At 39.8% G+C, this 19,542-nt stretch overlaps 4 protein-coding genes across 4 annotated transcripts; 1 reads left to right on the forward strand and 3 right to left on the reverse strand.

Annotated features, from left to right (window-relative positions):
- Positions 1-300: 300 nt before the first annotated feature.
- Positions 301-6,366, reverse strand: nop2 (NOP2 nucleolar protein homolog (yeast)). Its single transcript, XM_069695679.1, has 16 exons — positions 6,270-6,366; positions 5,430-5,557; positions 5,237-5,279; positions 5,093-5,157; positions 4,254-4,570; positions 3,757-3,970; positions 3,442-3,641; positions 2,860-2,949; positions 2,424-2,511; positions 2,167-2,307; positions 1,914-2,053; positions 1,731-1,820; positions 1,507-1,629; positions 1,321-1,418; positions 1,092-1,228; positions 301-1,005 (listed from the first exon to the last, which is right to left on the reverse strand). The coding sequence occupies exons 2-16, from the start codon at positions 5,533-5,535 to the stop codon at positions 575-577; spliced, it is 2,283 nt and encodes a 760-aa protein (XP_069551780.1). The 5' UTR covers positions 5,536-5,557; positions 6,270-6,366; the 3' UTR covers positions 301-574.
- A 246-nt stretch (positions 6,367-6,612) lies between these two features.
- On the forward strand, positions 6,613-8,198 carry emg1 (EMG1 N1-specific pseudouridine methyltransferase). Its single transcript, XM_069695680.1, has 5 exons — positions 6,613-6,775; positions 6,911-7,012; positions 7,175-7,316; positions 7,479-7,684; positions 7,768-8,198. The coding sequence occupies exons 1-5, from the start codon at positions 6,626-6,628 to the stop codon at positions 7,879-7,881; spliced, it is 714 nt and encodes a 237-aa protein (XP_069551781.1). The 5' UTR covers positions 6,613-6,625; the 3' UTR covers positions 7,882-8,198.
- Positions 8,199-8,643: 445 nt separating this feature from the next.
- On the reverse strand, positions 8,644-10,230 carry LOC138619213 (histone H1.1-like). Its single transcript, XM_069695497.1, has 3 exons — positions 10,008-10,230; positions 9,182-9,421; positions 8,644-8,897 (listed from the first exon to the last, which is right to left on the reverse strand). The coding sequence occupies exons 1-3, from the start codon at positions 10,228-10,230 to the stop codon at positions 8,644-8,646; spliced, it is 717 nt and encodes a 238-aa protein (XP_069551598.1).
- Positions 10,231-10,893: 663 nt separating this feature from the next.
- Positions 10,894-17,767, reverse strand: kel (Kell metallo-endopeptidase (Kell blood group)). The gene is made up of 18 exons (XM_069695681.1): positions 17,430-17,767; positions 15,545-15,860; positions 15,134-15,436; positions 14,889-15,010; positions 14,264-14,422; positions 14,107-14,178; positions 13,812-14,000; positions 13,401-13,561; positions 13,189-13,306; positions 12,988-13,083; positions 12,806-12,904; positions 12,619-12,696; positions 12,193-12,299; positions 12,022-12,111; positions 11,838-11,905; positions 11,536-11,696; positions 11,359-11,448; positions 10,894-11,284 (listed from the first exon to the last, which is right to left on the reverse strand). Exons 1-18 carry the CDS (start codon positions 17,454-17,456, stop codon positions 11,138-11,140), a joined length of 2,403 nt encoding a protein of 800 aa, XP_069551782.1. The 5' UTR covers positions 17,457-17,767; the 3' UTR covers positions 10,894-11,137.
- Positions 17,768-19,542: the final 1,775 nt, after the last annotated feature.

Here is a 19,542-nt window from a genome sequence, read left to right on the forward strand (position 1 = left end):
ATAGTTGAGTTTAAAATATCTAAAATGGCAATTTCCCATTTACATTGGGAGTAGTTGAAGCTCAACTTCATCATACTTTCAGTGTAGTTCTCAGTAGCCATCATTTTAATTAAATATATCTTTTTGGATGTTTAGAAATTAGTTATTTTAAGCTACATTTAAATTATACTCTTTTGACACTGGAATTGTAGCGGATCAAAAATGAACATTCGATTTGAAATGTTTGAATTTGCCCCCTAAGTTAACATAACTGAACATAAAAGACAAACTTCCCACTGATGAATCAAACAAGTGATGAGGAAAGATCTCTTAAAGATTTATTATCTCACAGATTTATGAAAACAATCACAGCCTGCAATTAATTGGCAGACAAACACAATGAATATTCTGAAATACAAATAAAAAATAGTTTCATCCGTCAGCTCATAATAATGTTACAATTACATTTGACAGATGCTGCTCTCACCAACAGACCACAATGATCTGATTACTCACAAGATGGAAAGAGGAGGATCTCACTTCTGTTATGAAGCTCTAATGTAATCTAGTACATTTTAACACTCTGTCCACACTGTCACTCTTGTTTTTCCAACATGACCTTCAGCTTTTTGAATTTATTTTTCCCCATTCTGTTATTTGCCTTGTCGGGTGTGTTTCTCTTTTCGGCCTGCTTTTTCTCAAATCTGCTCCCTTCCTTTTTGGCAACCTTTGATACTTTAGTCTCATCAGCTGTCTTCACTGCAGGCTTCTTGGCCACTGTTCCCTTCACAGTCTCTCCATCCATCTTGGGGATCTTTGCCTTTTTTGGTCCAGTGGGTAAGATCTTTTTGCCTTTTGACTGGGTTTTTGCCGTTTTCTTGACAGCTGTTCCGTTGGCTACGGTTTTTTGCTTTAAGCTGCCTTTCTTGCCGGAGACGGTCTTCTTTGTCTTGTCACTTTTGGACGGTTTCTCCTCAGGAGATTCTGTGGTTTCTGTTGCCTTGGGAGCCTCTGCCTTTTCCTCTTCTACAATAGTAACAGACACAGGGGGTTAGTTTATAATAAACAAGGTAAATATCATGATCAACACTGGCATTTAGAAAAGGTCTTACCATTCCCTGCTAGAGCAGTTGGAGTTACATTGGAGAACTTCTTCAGCTTGGCCACAAAAAATCCGTCCATATTGTGGGAATGAGGATAGAATCGGCGCGAGAGTCGCAGAGAAGGATGGAATCTAAATTGTTTGAATCTAAAAAGATGAACATACATTTATGTTTAACAATCTTGCCTTTTAATAACTCAAATACTTAAGTGAAAACACACACTGATTATCATATTTACCTGGTGAAGCCTTCGCTGCCAAAGTCAAGTCCTGTGGGAACCAATTTGACGTTCCTTTTTTTCAAAGCGTAGTCCACCACCCATTCATTCTCTTCCACCTAGTGCAACATAATTTAATCACTAACCAAGCTCGTCTGATGAACTGACTCACAAATAAATATGGCAATACAATTTTTTTTATCTTACCATTATTGAGCATGTGCAGTAGATCAGATATCCTCCTGAAGGGGACTCAGCATTGACAGAGTCGATGGCAGACAGAATCAGTTCTTTCTGTAAGTGGGCAGAGCGCTGGATGTCCAGTTGATCCTATTAGAAAATAGAAGAGTCGGAGAAAACATTATTAACACTCTACAATAGCCAAACAAACATATCTGTATGATACACAAAGACTGTGAATGGTGTTTTACCTTACTGGTCTTCACTGCTGGATCTTTAGCGATGACTCCGGTGCCTGAGCACGGTGCATCAAGCAGCACTCTATCGAACCCGCCCATTACCTTGATGTAAAATTTCACCAGGTTAGGAGACTACTCACACCTCCATGATAAATCTAAACCACACAGATACTTCAACCTGTAGCAGCACATTACCTTTGGGAACTGCCTGCCATCGTAGTTGCTGACCACGGTGTTGGTGACCCCTAGACGGTGGATGTTTCCCACCACGCTCTTCAATCTTTGCGCATTAGCGTCATTGGCCACAATCACTCCTGTGTTTCTCATCAGCTGAGCTACAAGTGGGAACATTCACGTAAGGTCTTTAGCATTTTAAACTCACTCAGATTATAGTTTGTTCCACCTCAACGACACACATTATACTCAGGGTAAAAGCATTACTTCTTACCGATATAGGTGGTCTTGCCTCCTGGAGCAGAGCTCATGTCCAACACTAAGTCTCCTTCCTGTGGAGAGAGCGCCATGACTGGCAGAAAGCTGGAGGCTCCTTGCAGCATATAGTGACCAGCCAAATACTCCGGCGTTGCACCTGTTTTAAAACATATGAAAAATCACAGTTAAAGCTTTTGTGGTTGTAGATTTTCTCCAGTGACGATCCCTAATGGCTCATATCAAGAGTATTGACATGAATCTACTGAAACTTACCTATAGGTACTGAGGAGTCGTAGATCACCAAACCCACTTTAGACCATTTCCCCAGTGGATCAAGGTTCACTCCTCTGTTGATCAAAGCCTGAACAAGGAAAAACGAGGAGAGGAGTCCCCCATGTGAGCACTTAAATACAAGTCAAGACATTTGATAGTTTCTGCGTTAACTAAGAATTCCTACCAAAATACCTTGCCACTTATTTTCTGACAAAGCCAGTTTTTTTTCTTCTGCTGACTGCATTTTAAACTCTTATGTTAAACTGTTATTTCCTTGACATAGTTTATTTAGATTGTGTAAACAAAAGAATGCCTATGCTTCTTTATTTGTACTCTTTATCGAGTTAACCAACAAAAAAATTAATATGCATGACGTATATAGCACATTTCTGATATTGTAACTGGCAATGTAATGTGTCCCAGTGCGAGCATTTACCTGTGCAAGGTCCCGCCTCCTTGTTTTCAGTGTGTTGGTACGAATAGTGACAGGTCTCTGAATTTCATTGGCCTCAAGGAAATCAACCAACTGTAAACAAGTCCAAACATAAGCAATTTAACTCAACACAGTAAAACTTTTTAACAACAGCTCATGTTCAAGTCCCATAATATATAAATAAGAGTTCCTTTTTCTTATTGACTATAAAGCAGGTCTAGGTGTTATAAAAATACGATGAAAGTGTCAAAATGCTGACTTTACACTTCAGTAAGTTTGTAATGTCACAAATTCACTAATGTCATATGTCTACCCTCAACATGGCTCACTGTCCAACCTTTTCTGTGGAGGAAAATACCAAGTGTTTCAGAGAGAAGGTTAAGAGAGGAAATTAAAAACTATACAGTGGTTTTTAGTAATTGAAACCACAAAAATATCTTCTTATGGCTATCAAGACTACAAATATAATGCAGGAAACTGAAAAATATGGGACCTTATCATTGTCAATCTATTCTAACAATGATGAAAAGAGAAACAGGATTTCAATCAAATAAACATGCTGTCTTTTAGACACAAAAAACACACCTCTGAAAGAGGAAAGAGATCTATTAATTTCTCTATGAGGAAGTCGTTGTAGCTGTAGTAGGTACAGAGATCTTTCTTCAGAAGAGACATGTACTCAGCTCTCTCTTTCCCCTCCTCCCTTTTTGTTGAGAAATTGCAAAGGACATCAATATTGTCCTTTATTCTTTGATGGACTGACTTCAGATCTAGAGGCAGGATACCTAAAAATACAGATGAGGAAAATGTTTTGATTGTTTGTAAACCAATTACAGTAAATTTGTTGGCACATTTGTTGCTTTTACAGAAAGGAAACAATCAGGAAATTAAGTGACTCACCCTCCTTCTCACTCTCCTCTGCCCCGGGTAGCCGGAACTGATCCACATCATCTATGTTGGTTTGTACAGTGTCTTCCTCATCCATGTCAGCATCGGATTTGTCTTCATCATCTTTGTCTGCCTCCTCCTCATCATCATCATCTTCATCACTCTCTAGACCCATGGATTCCTTCAGCCTTTTCTCTTTTTTGGCTGCTCGTTCAATCGGAAGAAGCTAAATGTAAAACAAACACCAAACAAAGGAGTTACTAAATTTACCTAACTATTTACCACATTAACCACCTTCACACTATGAGAGGTACACTCCTGATTTTGTTGCAGCACCCAAAAGCACAGTTATCAACAGTAAAGTTGGTGGAAATATTCTTTAAAAGATCAGAGCTTGTATTTGCAAATGTGCAATTAGGAATAATTAAATTTGCACTTCTGAGTAACAACTTCCACCAAATTTCAAAGTAGTGGTTGACAAAAAATGAAAGCGGAGCCATTTCACTTACATCTTCTCCATCACTGTCTTCTGCTGCTGCTTCATCTCCACTGCCATCATCAAGTGTACCGTAGTCGTCAACCATTTCTTCATCATCATCATCATCATCATCATCATCATCATCGTCCTCCTTCATTCCTAACTTTTCACCCTTCTTTCCTTGGCATTTTCCTCCTGTCTTCTGCTGCAGCTGCTGCTCTTCCTTTTTATCATCATCCTCCTCCTCTTCCTCCCAGTGTTCATCACTGTCATCCACACTTTCAAGTTCATCAGCTTTGCGCTTCCTGTTTGCTGGTTTCAACCATTTACTGTTCTCATCAGTGAATCCTTCAGAGAGAACGACACAAACACATTTTTTACTTAAAAAAATTGTTGTTCCTTTGAAAAGGTCAAAAACCTCATGAGTTGAGATTTTTGTTTTGAATCAACTCCACAATACATCAATTAACAACCTCCATGAATGTCAAAATACTGGCGTTAGATAATCCATCATACTGAACATTAAGCCTTAACTTGTTTTTGTCAAAACGGTTACTCATTAAACTCACATTTGCATGTTTAGAGCATTTCAATGCTGCATACAATTGCACTCTCCTTAACGATAATAACCTGACAGCAACAAATAAAATGTCTATCACACCATGTCTTGTCATTTGTTGCATCTTCTGGGACAGTTAATTATAAGCCAAATAATGTGAGTGACTGCAGTACCAAGAATTCCCTGTGTTAAAAACAAAAAAAAAGCTAATCTTCTAGGCACATAGCACAGGTGATCAGTAGCAGTTATCTGTCCATGTGCATATATATAAAAAAAATGTTGACCACATTGACCGAGACTGGTGTAGTTACCTTTCTTGGGCTGTTCTTCGGCAACATCTTTAGGCTTTTTTAAGTTCTGGACTCTCTTTGCAGCTCTGAAAAAAATTGCAATATGAATGAGCAACTTGCTAACCTGATAATGACTTTGTGTTAAGCTATTTGTCCACCTCTTACCTTTTCCTGCCTCTACTTGAGAGACGTTTCGGTTCAGTGTCCTCTGCAAAGAGAAAAAAATAACCCGACTGTGACAAACAAACCACGATGATGCAGCCAACAAGATGTAACGAGGTTGCTTAATGTTATGGTCCATATTATAACTGCATTCATGTGTTATGAAAAAGCTGAACGTAAGAAACGTAATAATTACCATCAGTTATAAACTTGACCAACTCTGTTTCTGCTCCTTTCTGCTTCCTGGATTTTTTCCCCGGTCCTCTCTTCACCTTGTTGGTGGGATCCAACTTCCGACCCATGATTCTGTGCTACACGGACAGCCTGAAAAAAAGAAGATGGCAAGAATGTGTTCAAACCCTGATCAAAATAACAATGTTAATGTTTAAGAGCGGAGGCTGTTGATGGTCCTATCTTTAGAAAATATTTGTGGACATTATATAACCACCTGTATTAGCCACATACAGACAACATCATACTATTTATATGTTTAATGACTGACCACAGTAAAACCAGGATTCCCATTAGGATCTGAGAAGATCTTGAATACACAGACTAAGGTCTTTGGTTTAAGACTCCAAGTCACTCAGCAGGCAGTGTGGGAAGTCAATTTAGAGACCTTTCCCAGAGAAATCAAAAGCTGTCAAACAGAGAAACTGTTTTGAAAGGAATAAGAAAGTGTTCTGCGGAAAACTTGTTTTAAAAAAACAACTTCAATTTAACGACACATGCACCGTGTATCTATAGAGCCGATCGCTTTTCCATGGAGAATATGCATTAATATCCTCCTGTTTATCACTCGCTACTAGCCAGTTTGTGTCGGTTTATTGCTGGATATATAACTACCAACACATTCAAATATAAGACGCCTGAAAAATTGAACAGACAAAACATGACAAAATTACGTCCTTTTAGACCTCGACGGCGAGCTGACCGCACGCACTTTAAAAAAGTACAAGTTGAGACTTCGGTTATCAACACCGACACAGTCTTTAGCTGCAAAGTGAAGTGCAGCAACGATTTTTCAAATACTCACCGATAAACCTGGTAGTTTGGGATTGTACTTCTGATGGCAAAGTCTCATAAGATGAACTCTTCACACGTGAATGTTCCTTCTACACGTTGTAACAGAACATCCGGTGCACAAAAGTGACGAAGACGTGGTGGGAAGGACGCGATCGCGCTCACGTGGGTGGTGGTGCGGACATTTGCATTTCTAATAAATACAAACGCAAGAAATGATCAAGTTTCAAATTTTTTTTTTACACGTTTATTGTATCGAAATGATGACAGCTATCATAGCTAGCTAGGCGCAGCGTAAGTATTTACCTGTACTAAGCACAACTTTTGTCGTGACGTACACATTCTGCGACTCTCCGTAAGAGGTTCATCATGGCGACTCCAAATGGCAAGAAGCGTGGTCTTGAACATTTGGACGAATATGAACCAAAGCCAGCTAAACACATGCGCAGCCTGCACGACCGCATGGCAGAGAGGCGAATGGTTGTTATTTTGGAGGGAGCATCGCTGGAAACCGTGAAGGTAAAGCGTCAGAGCTGCGTGTGCGTTATTGTGCCGAAACCCTGCCTGCTTCGTGTGGAAGTAACATCAGTAACCATGTAGTCATCAGCTAATATAGTGGCTGAATTTGTTGTCGGCTCGGTTTGTGTCTTCCAGGTCGGAAAAACCTTTGAGCTGTTAAACTGCGACCAACACAAAAATATGATCGTGAAAAGTGGAAGAGATCCGGGACACATAAGGCCAGATATCACACATCAGGTAAACACTCATTTCACAACAGTGTTCATTTTCACGTTGCAGCCTTGTGCTTCTGTTTATTTCACAGTATCATGTCTGTTGTGTAAAGTTCTTCCGGGCATGCATGAGGTCGAGGCCCGTAGAACCAGTTTGTACCTGAAATTGCTTATTTCCTTTCACCAGTGTCTGCTCATGCTAATGGACAGTCCGCTGAACAGGGCCGGCCTGTTGCAGGTTTACATCCACACGGAGAAAAACGCGTTAATAGAGATCAATCCACAGACTCGCATCCCAAGAACCTTCCCCCGCTTCTGTGGCCTCATGGGTAAACTATCATTTCTGTTTCAGGGTGCATAATACATACATGGAATTGTTTTTGTGTAGGCAAAGTACGAAACAGTCAGCCGGACTCACCGGTGTTATGGTTTTAGTTAACCCTTCCCTCCTCAGCTGTCCTTCAAATCTTTCTTCTCTTCTTCTATCTTAGTTCAGCTGCTGCACAAGCTGAGTGTCAGGGCTGCTGACGGCCCTCAAAAGCTTTTGAGGATGATTAAAAATCCCGTGTCTGACCACCTGCCTCCCGGCTGCCCTCGCATCGCCACCTCCTTCTCGTCAGGAGAAGCTGTCTGTCCCCGGTCTGTGGTGCCGGAGGGACCGGCTGCAGTGGTGATCGGCGCCTTTGCACATGGAGCGGTGAGAAAAGGCTTTAATTTGTGGTTGGTTCGCAGTTATGTTAAAGATTGCATCTGTGTCACTGATGTCTCTGTGTTTATCAGGTGAATGTGGACTACACAGAGAAGACCGTGTCCATCAGTAACTACCCCCTCTCTGCTGCACTGACCTGTGCCAAGATGTGCTCTGCCTTTGAGGAAGTGTGGGGTGTCCTGTGACAGATCTTAAGCTGCTGATGCCGACTGAACAAAGACAGTTGACCACATGGGCCTTATTTCAGTGGACTAGAAATATCAGACTGAATGTCCAGTGATGTCAAATGGACTACAGACGTGTATCCTGTTATACACTGTACTGAATGTGTACACTTACATGAGGGTGTTTGGACACCATGTGGAATATACATTGTTTTTTGTACCCAGTTTTCCCCATCCATGTAAAGGCATGGCTGTTTTTATAACATTATCAATTGCACAAAGTTATGAGTATTGGATTATTGATTATTTTAGTTACATTAAAATGTATGACTAAATAATGTGTGATTTTGGTTCATAGAAATTGGGAAGGGGTCACACAAGGACACGTCTACAGCACGGTGAAGAAAAACTCTTATTGGAAATAAAGAAAATTGTTTTTTCTGAGAACCTAAGTGTCACGTGTACAAAGACCTTGTAGCTATCACAAAAAGGAACATTTTAAGACAGCTGATGAATCAAAAGAGGATATAGAGTTTCAGGTTGCTACAAAGGCTTCAGTTTATTATTGCTCACCATAGACACCGATTCTAATAGTAGTAGTAAGTTCTTCTCCTGGCATCCCAACGTTTCTGCGTCTTTACTCTTTAATATCTTCTAGGGGGCCTACGTCTTGGTGGTTGTCTTTTTCGATAATATCTATATGGACGTCGGACTTGCTTTGGTCTACGAGTCCTTCGAGTCTTCCTTGGTGTCCTTCGATATGTTGCAGGTCTGCGTCTTTTCCTAGCTGGCTTTGGCAATTTTCTTCTGGCTTTGGGTCTCTTCCTTCTTTGTTTGTACGATCTGGCTGCTGGTTTGCGAGTCTTGCGTCTGGGTTTGTGTACTCTGCGTTTTGGTTTGTGAGTCTTTATGGTTCTTCTCTGTGGCTTCTTTGTTACTTTGGGGGATTTTCTGGATGCTGTGCTCTGCTTCAGCGCTCTTACTAGTTTTGGAGGTTTCACAGCGATTGTCCTTACTTGCATTGTGTCTGTCAGGTTCTGTTATTTGTAAAATAGGATTACAAAAAAGAGTTACAATTGAAGGTAATGTTAGATTACTGTTCACAAGACAAATACTTTGGTCTCTAACTTGCACATTAAAATTGCAACTCTTGGGAAAGAAAACTGCTGCAGTGTCCAGTATTTAGCTGCATCCCAATAAACTACATGCATAACTTGTACAAAGGAGTGTTGTACTTAGTTTTAACTAATACAAAAGTTGCACACGTTTCATTTACACGTTACCAAATTAAATGAGCAAATAGGTTTGACCTTATTCTCACGGTTCACCAGCGTTTGTGTCACCATGGTCACCCGTCTGTCGTTCTCGTTGACACGGTAGCCTCCAGCAGCCAGCGTCCGTTTGAGCTCTGCTATGGAGATGCCGTCAGTTTGTTTGCACTGAGAAACCATACTGAGGATGAGCTGGGAGACGCGAGGCGAGGCCAGCTTTGACATGTTTGTCTTTGGTGCATTTTTGGCCTCCGTTTGAATCTGATGCTTGAAAAGACGAACAGGAGTCTCTGAAAAAAAATCAATCATGACTTAAAGGTTGTGACATTTAAAAAAATAATAATTAGTATCTTGTTCCAAGGACCTAATTCAAACCTTGATTTTTGTCATGAGATAAATGTAAATTTAGTTATTGTTTAATATCTGTATATATTGTTTAATGTCTATAATAGCATACATTGCAGAGGCTGAGATTATGTCCAACTTGACTTTTTTCTTCTTTTTGGAATAAATTTAGAGCTTCATTTAAAATGAAAAATTTTATATTTTACCAATAAAAAAACAACAAAAAAACACAAACAGTAAGCCGATTTCTGTTTTTTTTTTTTTTTCAGGATCCTTACATTTGCTTAATTTTCAGTCAACAAACTTAAATTAAATCACCAATAATAATAAAATATAAAGACTTTATTATTATTAATATTATTATTTTTTAAATCTACCGGAAGTGTCGAAAAAAATTGAATCAATCTAAAAATGTATATATATATTTTTTTTTTCTAAAGCTACAGCCGTTAGCACAATTAACTGAGGCGCAGCAATGAGCTAAAGTTGGCGAACAGTTTTAGCTCAGCTGTAATTGTCCCTTTCACTCACTTGGCAGAGACGCCGTCCTCCTGCCTGCCTGCTCCTTCTGGAAAGCCCGTTTCAGTAGCCGGCCCAAACGTTTGGCTCCTGCTTTTCCGAGGCCTTTCCCGGTCCGAGTTTTCGTAGGTTTCCCTGTTTGTTTTACCAGCTTTAAAGGTACCTTTCCTTCTGATTTAAGGAGGATTGTTTCATTCCTCTGCGCGGCTTTTTTAGGAGCAGCTTTCCTCCGCATTTTCAAGAAGAAATCTGAAGGACGGAAAACTCCCCGGTTGTTTTTTGCCAACACATGTGGAAGATGTTGAAATGGTAATGTTGTCCCATTTTGAAAAATAACAGTTCTTCAGTTGCTGTGTGGATGCTGGGCCTCAGGCAGAACTTTATCTGAATCAGGAGCTGGTTTAAAACCAGCTGTAACATTTTAGAAGGTGCAGAGTATTAAGTAACTGAGGAGATTTACTTAAGGACTGGACTTCAATTAAAAAAATATATATGAAGTCCTTGTACGTTTCCTTGAGCTCTGTTGTGTTGTAGTTTTCTTGACCTCCAGGCTGAAAACATCACAACCAGCTCCATAAGTAAAATTCTGATGTCATATTGTCAGCAAAGAAAATCTGACAATGTCATGATCAAATATTCAGCGGTAGAGCTGCAATGATTGGTTTAATTTATTTTATTTTAATCTGTGAGCAGATACAGAAAATCAATTGCAAACTATTTTTTTTTAAATTATTATTGATTAACTGTTTTGTGTAATTCTTAATGAAAAAAAGCTTAAGTTTACTTAAAACGTAATAAATATGACCATCTTTTGGTCATGGACTGAGCCAGGCTTTGGGAAACTAGTTGACATTTTTCACTATTTTGTGACATTTTAAAGCCCAATAATCGCCAGGTTAATCAATAATGAAATTAATCAGCCCCAGTAACAGGGGGACATTTTACTGCAGAACGGGCCAAATATTTGTAAATTTTTGTGTTCGTACTCTGTACTTCTTCCACCACTGAAATTGCAACATGACAATAGTTTTTCAAATGTTTATTTTTCAATTAATACCAAACAGTTTGTGCAATTATTGCAACATCTAGACACATCTTAACAACAATTAAGGCTAATACAAAAATTGTGTTCGTCCGACTGTTCAGCATGTTTGTAATGAATTCTTCTGAGTTTGAATGGAGCACTGCAGGCTTGTAGGACACAGGTTTGATTTGGCACAAAGGACTGTGATCAAGAAAGAGGGCTCCAAGAGCATCAATTCCCGGTATGGATCAGAGTCACAGTTAACCTGGAAAAGAACACATTGAAACACATGGGATCGGTAGTTGAGAGATTAATGAGAGATAATTATGATTAAATTACCTGAGAAAAAGATGTGAGAAACAGACGAGTGTGTGACAACCCCAAAAGGGAAGTGACGCCAGGGCGGTGCTTCAGACTCTGATGATAAGCCTGAGGAAAGAGGTAGATAACATGTGGCATGTGAGCTTAATGACGTTGTCCCACACAGACACGTCGAGCCCGAAGATGACTCCTCACCTGCAGCGCTACTTGTAGTGCAGAGTACTGCACCCACGCCTCCTGCTGCTGCGCTGCTGAGGGTGAAAATGCTCCACCTCTGCCTGCTCTTTCAGTCGCTGCGAGGTAGTGAGCCCACACACATTCCCCCACAGTATGCACCGTCTCACTGTGGGAGTAAACTACAACGCAACAAAGATATTGACATGATTCTAGAGTCTGTAAAGAGTGTGTATGAAAGGCAGTTTTATGCTATTAAAGCTGTGTATGTTGCATAAACATGATGACAAATTTGAAAAGAGATGAATGTGAGTCTGTCTTACTCTCAGGCAGAAGCAGATGGAGGGTATCTTTGGCAATAAGGAAACCCGTGGCACCATAATTCATGGCTCTGTTTTGTTTTGTTTTTGTTAAAAAAAAAAAAGGTGTGTACTATAATGTTAAATTATTCCAAAAACAATGAACTTTTTTTTTTTTATATACTGCATTAATCAGCATATACTTTACCTTGGATAGGTGGGATGAAAAAGTGGAGGGACAAACATTCCCATGGGGAAGAGGAGGTCATTACCCAGGAGAAGTGGTGTGACAGAGAGACTAAAAGCAGTGTAAAAAGATTAATGCAAGCTCAATATGATCTAATATCTGTCAGCTTTAAGTCTGGAAGCAGACACTTACATATCAGTGTTCTCAGTCTGCTTAGTCAGGAGTTTACTGCGTCTCTTTTGCCACAGCGACAGTAGCTGTACATAGTTGGAGAAGAAGCTGTGGGTGCTGACGGTCACCTGAAATCATACAGGTTGTAGTTCAGAGGAGTTTTTATTTTTATTTTTATTTCTGACTGCACATCTTTGGGCAATAAATGAACTTATTCACTCCAATAAAACAGATACGGAGTTAATATGTCAGAACTTGTTTTGGTGATCACAATTTTAACAGCAGTATCAATCTGATAATTGTCTGCTAGTCTTTATTTTATTATATTTGACAAAACCTTGTGTTTAGAGCATTCTGGTAGGTTTAACTTTGGTTAAATCCTCTGGCAAAAGAGGTTTAACCAGGCCGGACTTCAAATCAAGAGCCTGTCTGAGGTCTGGGATGTACCTTGGAAAGATGCAGGTCAAGCTCAGCTTCACCCGAGATCTCATTTGTAGTCCATAGTTTTGGAATTAAAGACTGAACCTGGAGAAAGACCGGTCATTAATTAATTAATGAATATCAAACTGCCAACAACATGCAGCTTTATGGATAAAGACAAAGACAATTATTTTGTCACGCTGCTTCACGTTACCTTTTTCATGACGAGCTGAAGAGACTTCTGATCTGTCCACTTTAGCTCGTGTAATTTGGATTTGAAGGAGGAAAAGACATCTTGAATAATCCTTTCTGCCTGTTGAACAACAACAATAAAAACATCTTTAATTCACTCATTATAAGCCTTAAACTTTGATCTCTACTGTATTCACTCCTCACCTCTTCGTGTGCTGTCCTTTCAGTGAGAAGGTGCGTGAGAACTGAGTCAAATCCTCTCTCGGTCTCCAGCACACAGTGTTTCCAGCGAGGAGCTACCTGGTGAAGAGCCCCACAATGAAGATATGACTCCAAGTCAGTTCACAGGTTCAGTATTATTCTTTTTTGTAAAATGGTAAAGTACATTACAGTTTATAGACTAACCCCGTCAGTGTTTCCCAAAGCCACAGAAAAGTTCTTTGCAGGTTCTGAAAATCTGGAGTCCATAGCAGGCATCAGGGTGTGCAGCAGATTGAGGACCATATAAGTGTGAACGGGACCACTGAGGGGAATCAAATGATGCAGCAAAGGGTAAATACAGAAAAAAAGAAAGGTTGTGTGGATGTTTGTCATGTTTTCATGTCACTTTACAGTACCGGGTGCTCAGTTCATGTTTGTTCAGCCACTTGTTAATGATGCGGGACATTTTCACAATGTAGGGTAAGTTATGCAGGAGGACATGATCATCTTCGCTGAGGGACAGTGGATGGAAAGCGGCCTGCAGACAGCCCAACCAATCAATGGCAGGGGCCTGTTTCTGTGGCAACATTTATATGGAAAAACAAATCTGGTTATTAGAGTGAATTAAGACAGTAATGACACAAGTCAAGTCAACCTAAAAGCCTAATATCACAAATTTTCCTCAAGGGGCTTTATAGTCTGTACAGCCGACACGTGCCCTACATGCAAGAGATCTTGTATGCACAGAGGAGCAACATATATGATTAACATACATGAGCAACATATATGATTAACAATCTGGACAAAATAATAGAATTCCCTCTCACCTGTAGTTCTTTGATGGTCATGCGCTGATGGAGCTGTCGTTTCAGCAGGCGATAGTGCAGAGGGGAAGCTGCGACTGCAAGCTCAGAGGACAGAGAGATGAACAGGCCTACATGCATCATGCTGCTACCCGGTGGAGCTCCCAGCAGGGCCAGGTACCTCTGACATAATGCCAAAAAGGGACGTAGAGTCTGAATGAAAAGAGACAGGAGAATGATGACAAAATACTTTAGTGGGATGCTTCAGTATTGTTGGATTCATTAGATGTTATTTCTTGAATCAGCAGGGGACATCAACCTCAGTTTTTGCTTCAGACTTCTGTGTCTTGCTGTTCCATTCAATCGGGATCAAAAGTTCTGGCTGATCAATCTGTTGACAAAGAGGATGCCTGAATGACACAAAACATTCTTTGCTATGGCAACGCTCCCACCAAATTATCCAAATGGATACTGGCCTGTATGTATCTTTTGGTCGTCCCGCGGGCAATTTCATTTGCGTCTTTGCCCACATAAAGGTTGAAGAACGGAAAGGTGGCGTAGTCTCTCATGAGCACGCTCAGGGTGGAGTTGAAATCAGCTTGATCCCACTGCCCTGATACAGCCCAACCTCCCAGCTGCATACAGAGAGGAGAGAGAGCGAATAAAAGGGATTATTTTGTCTGGACAGTGGTTCAACAGCCAAAGATATTCACGTAACTAGCATTTAAAACAAAAAAAGGCACAATTTCTCACGTGATAATCAACAAATAATTATCAGTTTAGGTTTAAAGATATTTAATTTCTTGTTGCTTGACTAATTCACTATGTCAACTGTTGTTAATTGTATGTGGAAGTGGAAAGAAAAGGTGAAATCTCCACAAGGGAAACCTTTTTCTCTCTGACGTCAACTGATCACAAATTACCACATGCAAATATAGCTCCCCCTTACATGCAATGTAATTTAAAAAAAATCTTACAATATAAGTAGTCAGATTGATAGTTTATCCATGTTTTGTCAAAATTCAATGATATATATATATATGTGTGTGTTGGGCATTTCCTGCTTTGGACCGATTTATGAAAGGTACATGGTTATCATACTTTCTGGATGAGTGTAAGGAAGGGCTCTGCTCCAGTGGTTTCTAGAGATCGAGTGTCCAAACAGGAATGGTAGAATCCTTTTGTCTTCTGCACTGCTGACCTGTGTGGCCTGTCGGTTGTTTCTGACAGACAGATACAGAAAAAACTGCTTAATGTAGATCACACCGTGAGAAGACATGCTCTCTTATGCACCAAAGATAATCATATCAATGTAATGTAAACTAGAGCTGCAGACAGACTCCTACCTAAAATCTCCCTGAGATACTGCAGCAGCATAGTTTTTCTGTTCAGTGTTTCATCTTCTCTCTGTTGGCTCATGTCTTCTTTCTCCTCATCTCGTCCTCTCCTCTTTGGCCCTGCGCGCTTTTCCATCTGGTTTTGTGGATGTCCAGGGATACCCTGACCTCTTTGTCTCCCCCCACTGTCCAGTAAAAGTCTGTCTGATCCACATGGGTACAAGAAGTAATCGCAAGGCTGCGTGAAGGGATCGGTGGACGTGGAGAGACGGGCTGAGGCCTGCTGGCAGGCTGGGGAGAGACATGGAGTCACTGCAGGAAAAAGGGACAGAAGAGTTAGACTGAATAAAAAAATATTAAAAAAACCTCTTAATTTATTATCTGATGTTTTTGTGTCATTGTGTTTGTCTGAAGGCCTACCAGGGCCTGCATGGTTGTTGTTCTCAGTGTGGAGCTTGTGATACATATAGTAAATCAGTCCCAGCATAGCAGCACATAAGAAAAGCCCCAAAAGGAGGAGAAGCAGCCTTTTGTGTTTTATCCACACTGGCTTTGCTTGGTGCTGGTGCTCTGATGGTTGTTGTTGTTGTTGTTGTTGTTGTTGCGCAGGCTGGAGCTGGCTTTGTTGCTGGACCTGGTGGGGATGGTGGGTGGGGAGTGGCAGCTGTAACAGAGGTGGAGGCTGAAGCCCCCTCTCAAGTTCTTGCTGTGACAACAGCTGGACTGATAGCTGAGGCTGGACGTGAGGAACAGATGCAAGAATGTAAGTGGCTCAACTGAAATACAGTAAACGTTTTTTTATTCTTATTATTTACCTGCATCCCCATTAGTGTCTATAAAGTGGTCGCTAATCCTCCAGGGGTCCTCACAAAAACAAGTAGTGAGGCCAGTAATGCAGGTGTAGAAACATAATTTGATGTCAACAATTCAGTATGAGCCTTAAAACAAGCAGTGAAGAAAGATTGTAAAACCCAGCAATGCACCCATTAAAACCTTTTCATGAGATGCACGTCAATGGGCTATGAATGATGTTTCCCTGTAATTATATTTTTTATTTCAATATTTTATAGTCACAAAGACATAAAAATGTCAGATAAATCACATGATAATTAAAGATAGACTTTTTTTTTGTGTCGTAGTGCATTCCTTTTTCCTTCTTTCCTGTTTTGTTAATCATCTGAAAACTCCATGGCACCCTCCAACCCACAGTTTGGAACCTTTTCGGGCTACATTTTCACAATCAATGCATCTTCCATATACTTTCTATAGTAATCATTTAGTCTATAAAATGTCAAAATATTTGTGAAAAATGTCAAGCACAGTTTCCCAGAGCAAGCTGATGTTTCCAAACTCTTGTCCGTTTACAAATTGGAGGAGCCGGAATCAAAGAAGTTTGGACCAAAAAAAGCCAAAACTATCAATCAGTTATCAAAAAATATAAGTAGACTAACTGCTTTAACTCCTGCACCATTGATACAGCCCACTATTTCACAAGTAGTGAGTATAAATAGACAATAACAGGCCTCGTAATCATAAATCTAGCATCACACAAGTGTCAATGTTTAAGTGTCAGTATGCAAGTGTGGTTTTCATTTTAGTCCATACATTCACAGGTGTTTAGTAGAACTGGGCTAAAAACACTTCCTGAAGGCTCAACACTGATTTCTGGAATCCCAAAACCCCCACGTCTCCTAACACCGTGTCAAGTTCATAACTTACATCACAAAGTACAACTGAAGTCATTTCCACAGCTCTACAAAATTAACTCCCTTTGTCAACATTTACCTGAAGGACCCATTTCTTTCCTCACTAATACTTTAAGCAACAATAAGTTACATGATGAAGAGCTGTCACATATGAGACTCATCATTTCAACTTTTAATCACGGCAATCATGTCACGAGGTAAAACAGTGCAATTATATGCTTAGAAATACCCACCAATATCTATTTTGCTATATAAACGTGTAAAAATGTTAATATTAATAATGGTGTTTAGCAGCTTGACTATGCAGAGTAAATATGCTGTTTTAACTGCATTTGTCAATATCACTGGAAAAATGCTGAAAAAAAAATCCTTCCTGGAACTGAACATTTGAAGCAGCATACTTTACACACACTACTTTACACACTGTAGACTTCATCACTCCAAATCCACATAACATTGATGAGACTATTTCCCACAAACATGGATGACTTTACTCCAGTTTCAAGAAAATAAAGCATGTATATTTGCCTCATTGCCATGTGAGCAGAGTAAACACAGCTTCATAACAACACGGCAACCTTTAGTTTATGAAATCTTACCTCGAGCTCTATTGGAGTTTCAGTCATTCTTGCCCTGTGTTTTCCCAACGCGTTGCATCTTCTGTCTTTAACATTTCACGTGTACCTCCTCCTTCGGTGCCTCCGTCAAACAGCTGTCATCTCAGCTGTCTATATCTCTTTTTATCACTCACTTCTACCCTCATCTGACACTGATAAAAACAACTCTGCAGGTCATGTCTTACTCTCAACTCCAGAATCTAGATCATCAAGCAAAGACTGGGAGTCTACTCTGGGATCTGCACGGGGATGGTTTATAGTTAGTGAACCCCGGAGAAACTCGCCATGAAGACTACAACCTGTATTGTCAGTAATCCTCCTGTCTTCAGTGTTAAAAGCTTCACAGCAGAAAGATGGGACATGTAAGTCGAAACCAACACATTACCTCCGCTTATACGTCATCACATAGCATTGAATGGGGGGGGGGCGGTAAGAAAGTAAGCCCACGAAGATGCAAACATACACGTCTGCTGTCGTCATTATCAGTGTAACACATGGCTGTTAACAACTGATAGAGCAGTTCGGTGCCCTGGAGGTCACAGTCTAGCAGTAGCACATCATCGAGAGGCTCGGCGAAAACACGTTTCATCGATGTCACGTGGAGTCCGAGCAAAAACAAATAGGAAAAACTGTCATTATGGTGCAACTTACACCGCTATGTTTGTATTGTTTTAGTTCGTGAACCAAAATTGTACCACTTACAGGCAAAAAAAAACCACCCAAAAACCTTTGGCTATTTATAATTTTTATTTATTTATCTTTTGATGCAGCCAAAAAGGGAGGGTTTGGGCTAAATAATGTTTTTAAACATATACACATTCACACATATCAAACGTATAAAAAAAGTTATATGAAAAGACAAGGCATCCACATGTAATACAATAGGACATAACACAATGTACTGCCAAGATAAATGCAACCGTGAAGGCATCATCATATGTATAATATCACGTGGTGACAAAGGCAGGGCCACAAAGGTGGAGTAGTTGGTGCAAACAAAAGACATAATACTAGACCAAATGCCACCACTGCTTACACAGCTAGCATGCAATGCTGAATCACTATTGCAATGTTTTGTTTATTCATTCTGGTGATAAACTGCACCAGGCTCAATGCAAGGACAAGTAATAACAGGTTTCTTACTGAGGAAGTAATTTCTGTGGCTGCAAACCAGGCTCAATTCAAAACAAACAATGGGATGCAACAATGGAGAAGGCACATTGCCAGGTTAAAAATGGATCCAAATAAATGTAAGCATTTATCAGTCAAATACAGTAAGACAAGAATAAAGTAGTATATAGCCGACGCAAACAGAATAAAGTACAAAAGTTGAATAATGGAAAGACTAGTGGTATTCACGGTGAAAACAGAACAGATCATGAACAAAAATCTGGGCTCAAACACAAAAAAACATACATGAATGTCAAAACCTTAAATCCCATGAAACTTATTTACTAAACTTAACGCTTTAAAGTATTTGGTCACTGTGTTTTTAACATCTGCTACCTAAAGCTTGAATGCCTCTAAAATGATATTATCCTACAGTCAGGACAGGTTATTTTAGTACTGGTACACGTTACCTTAATAATTAATAAAAAATAGGTCCATAAATTATTAGTACTTAAAGCGAGAGTCTAAGAAATGCCTATCAAAAGCTACTATTATGCTTCTAGTTGGTGTTTCCTTAAAAAAAATTATCATGTGCATGGACTCTGGAGTCAAAGTAATGCTAAAAGGGTATTTTACTTCACTATGGAACTGTGCAACAATTACATAACAGGTCCTGTTTCCAGCGTCCTGTTTCCAGCAATGCAGCTGCCATTTATAACTAAATTGTTTTTATATTTTGAGATCCCGGGATTGAATCTGTGCTTGTCTGTTCATGATTTCTGCATCCAAAAAGCATGCTTCTAAAATTACTCACCACAATTAAATCAGCTCAAAGTTATTTTTTTAAAAAGGAAATGGCTGATTTTTGTTTTATTTGTGTCCTTATACAGTATGATCAAATAGAGAGAAAGAGTAATAAGACATAAGTCAACGCATGCCTGTAAATGATCAAATTCACATCACTAAAACTTAGAGCAACATTCAC

This window comes from Brachyistius frenatus, unplaced genomic scaffold, assembly GCF_029030835.1.
Source record: "Brachyistius frenatus isolate BFR_SWC_R1_liver_20210118 unplaced genomic scaffold, ASM2903083v1 Contig_20, whole genome shotgun sequence".
Taxonomy (NCBI): Eukaryota; Metazoa; Chordata; class Actinopteri; family Embiotocidae; genus Brachyistius; species Brachyistius frenatus.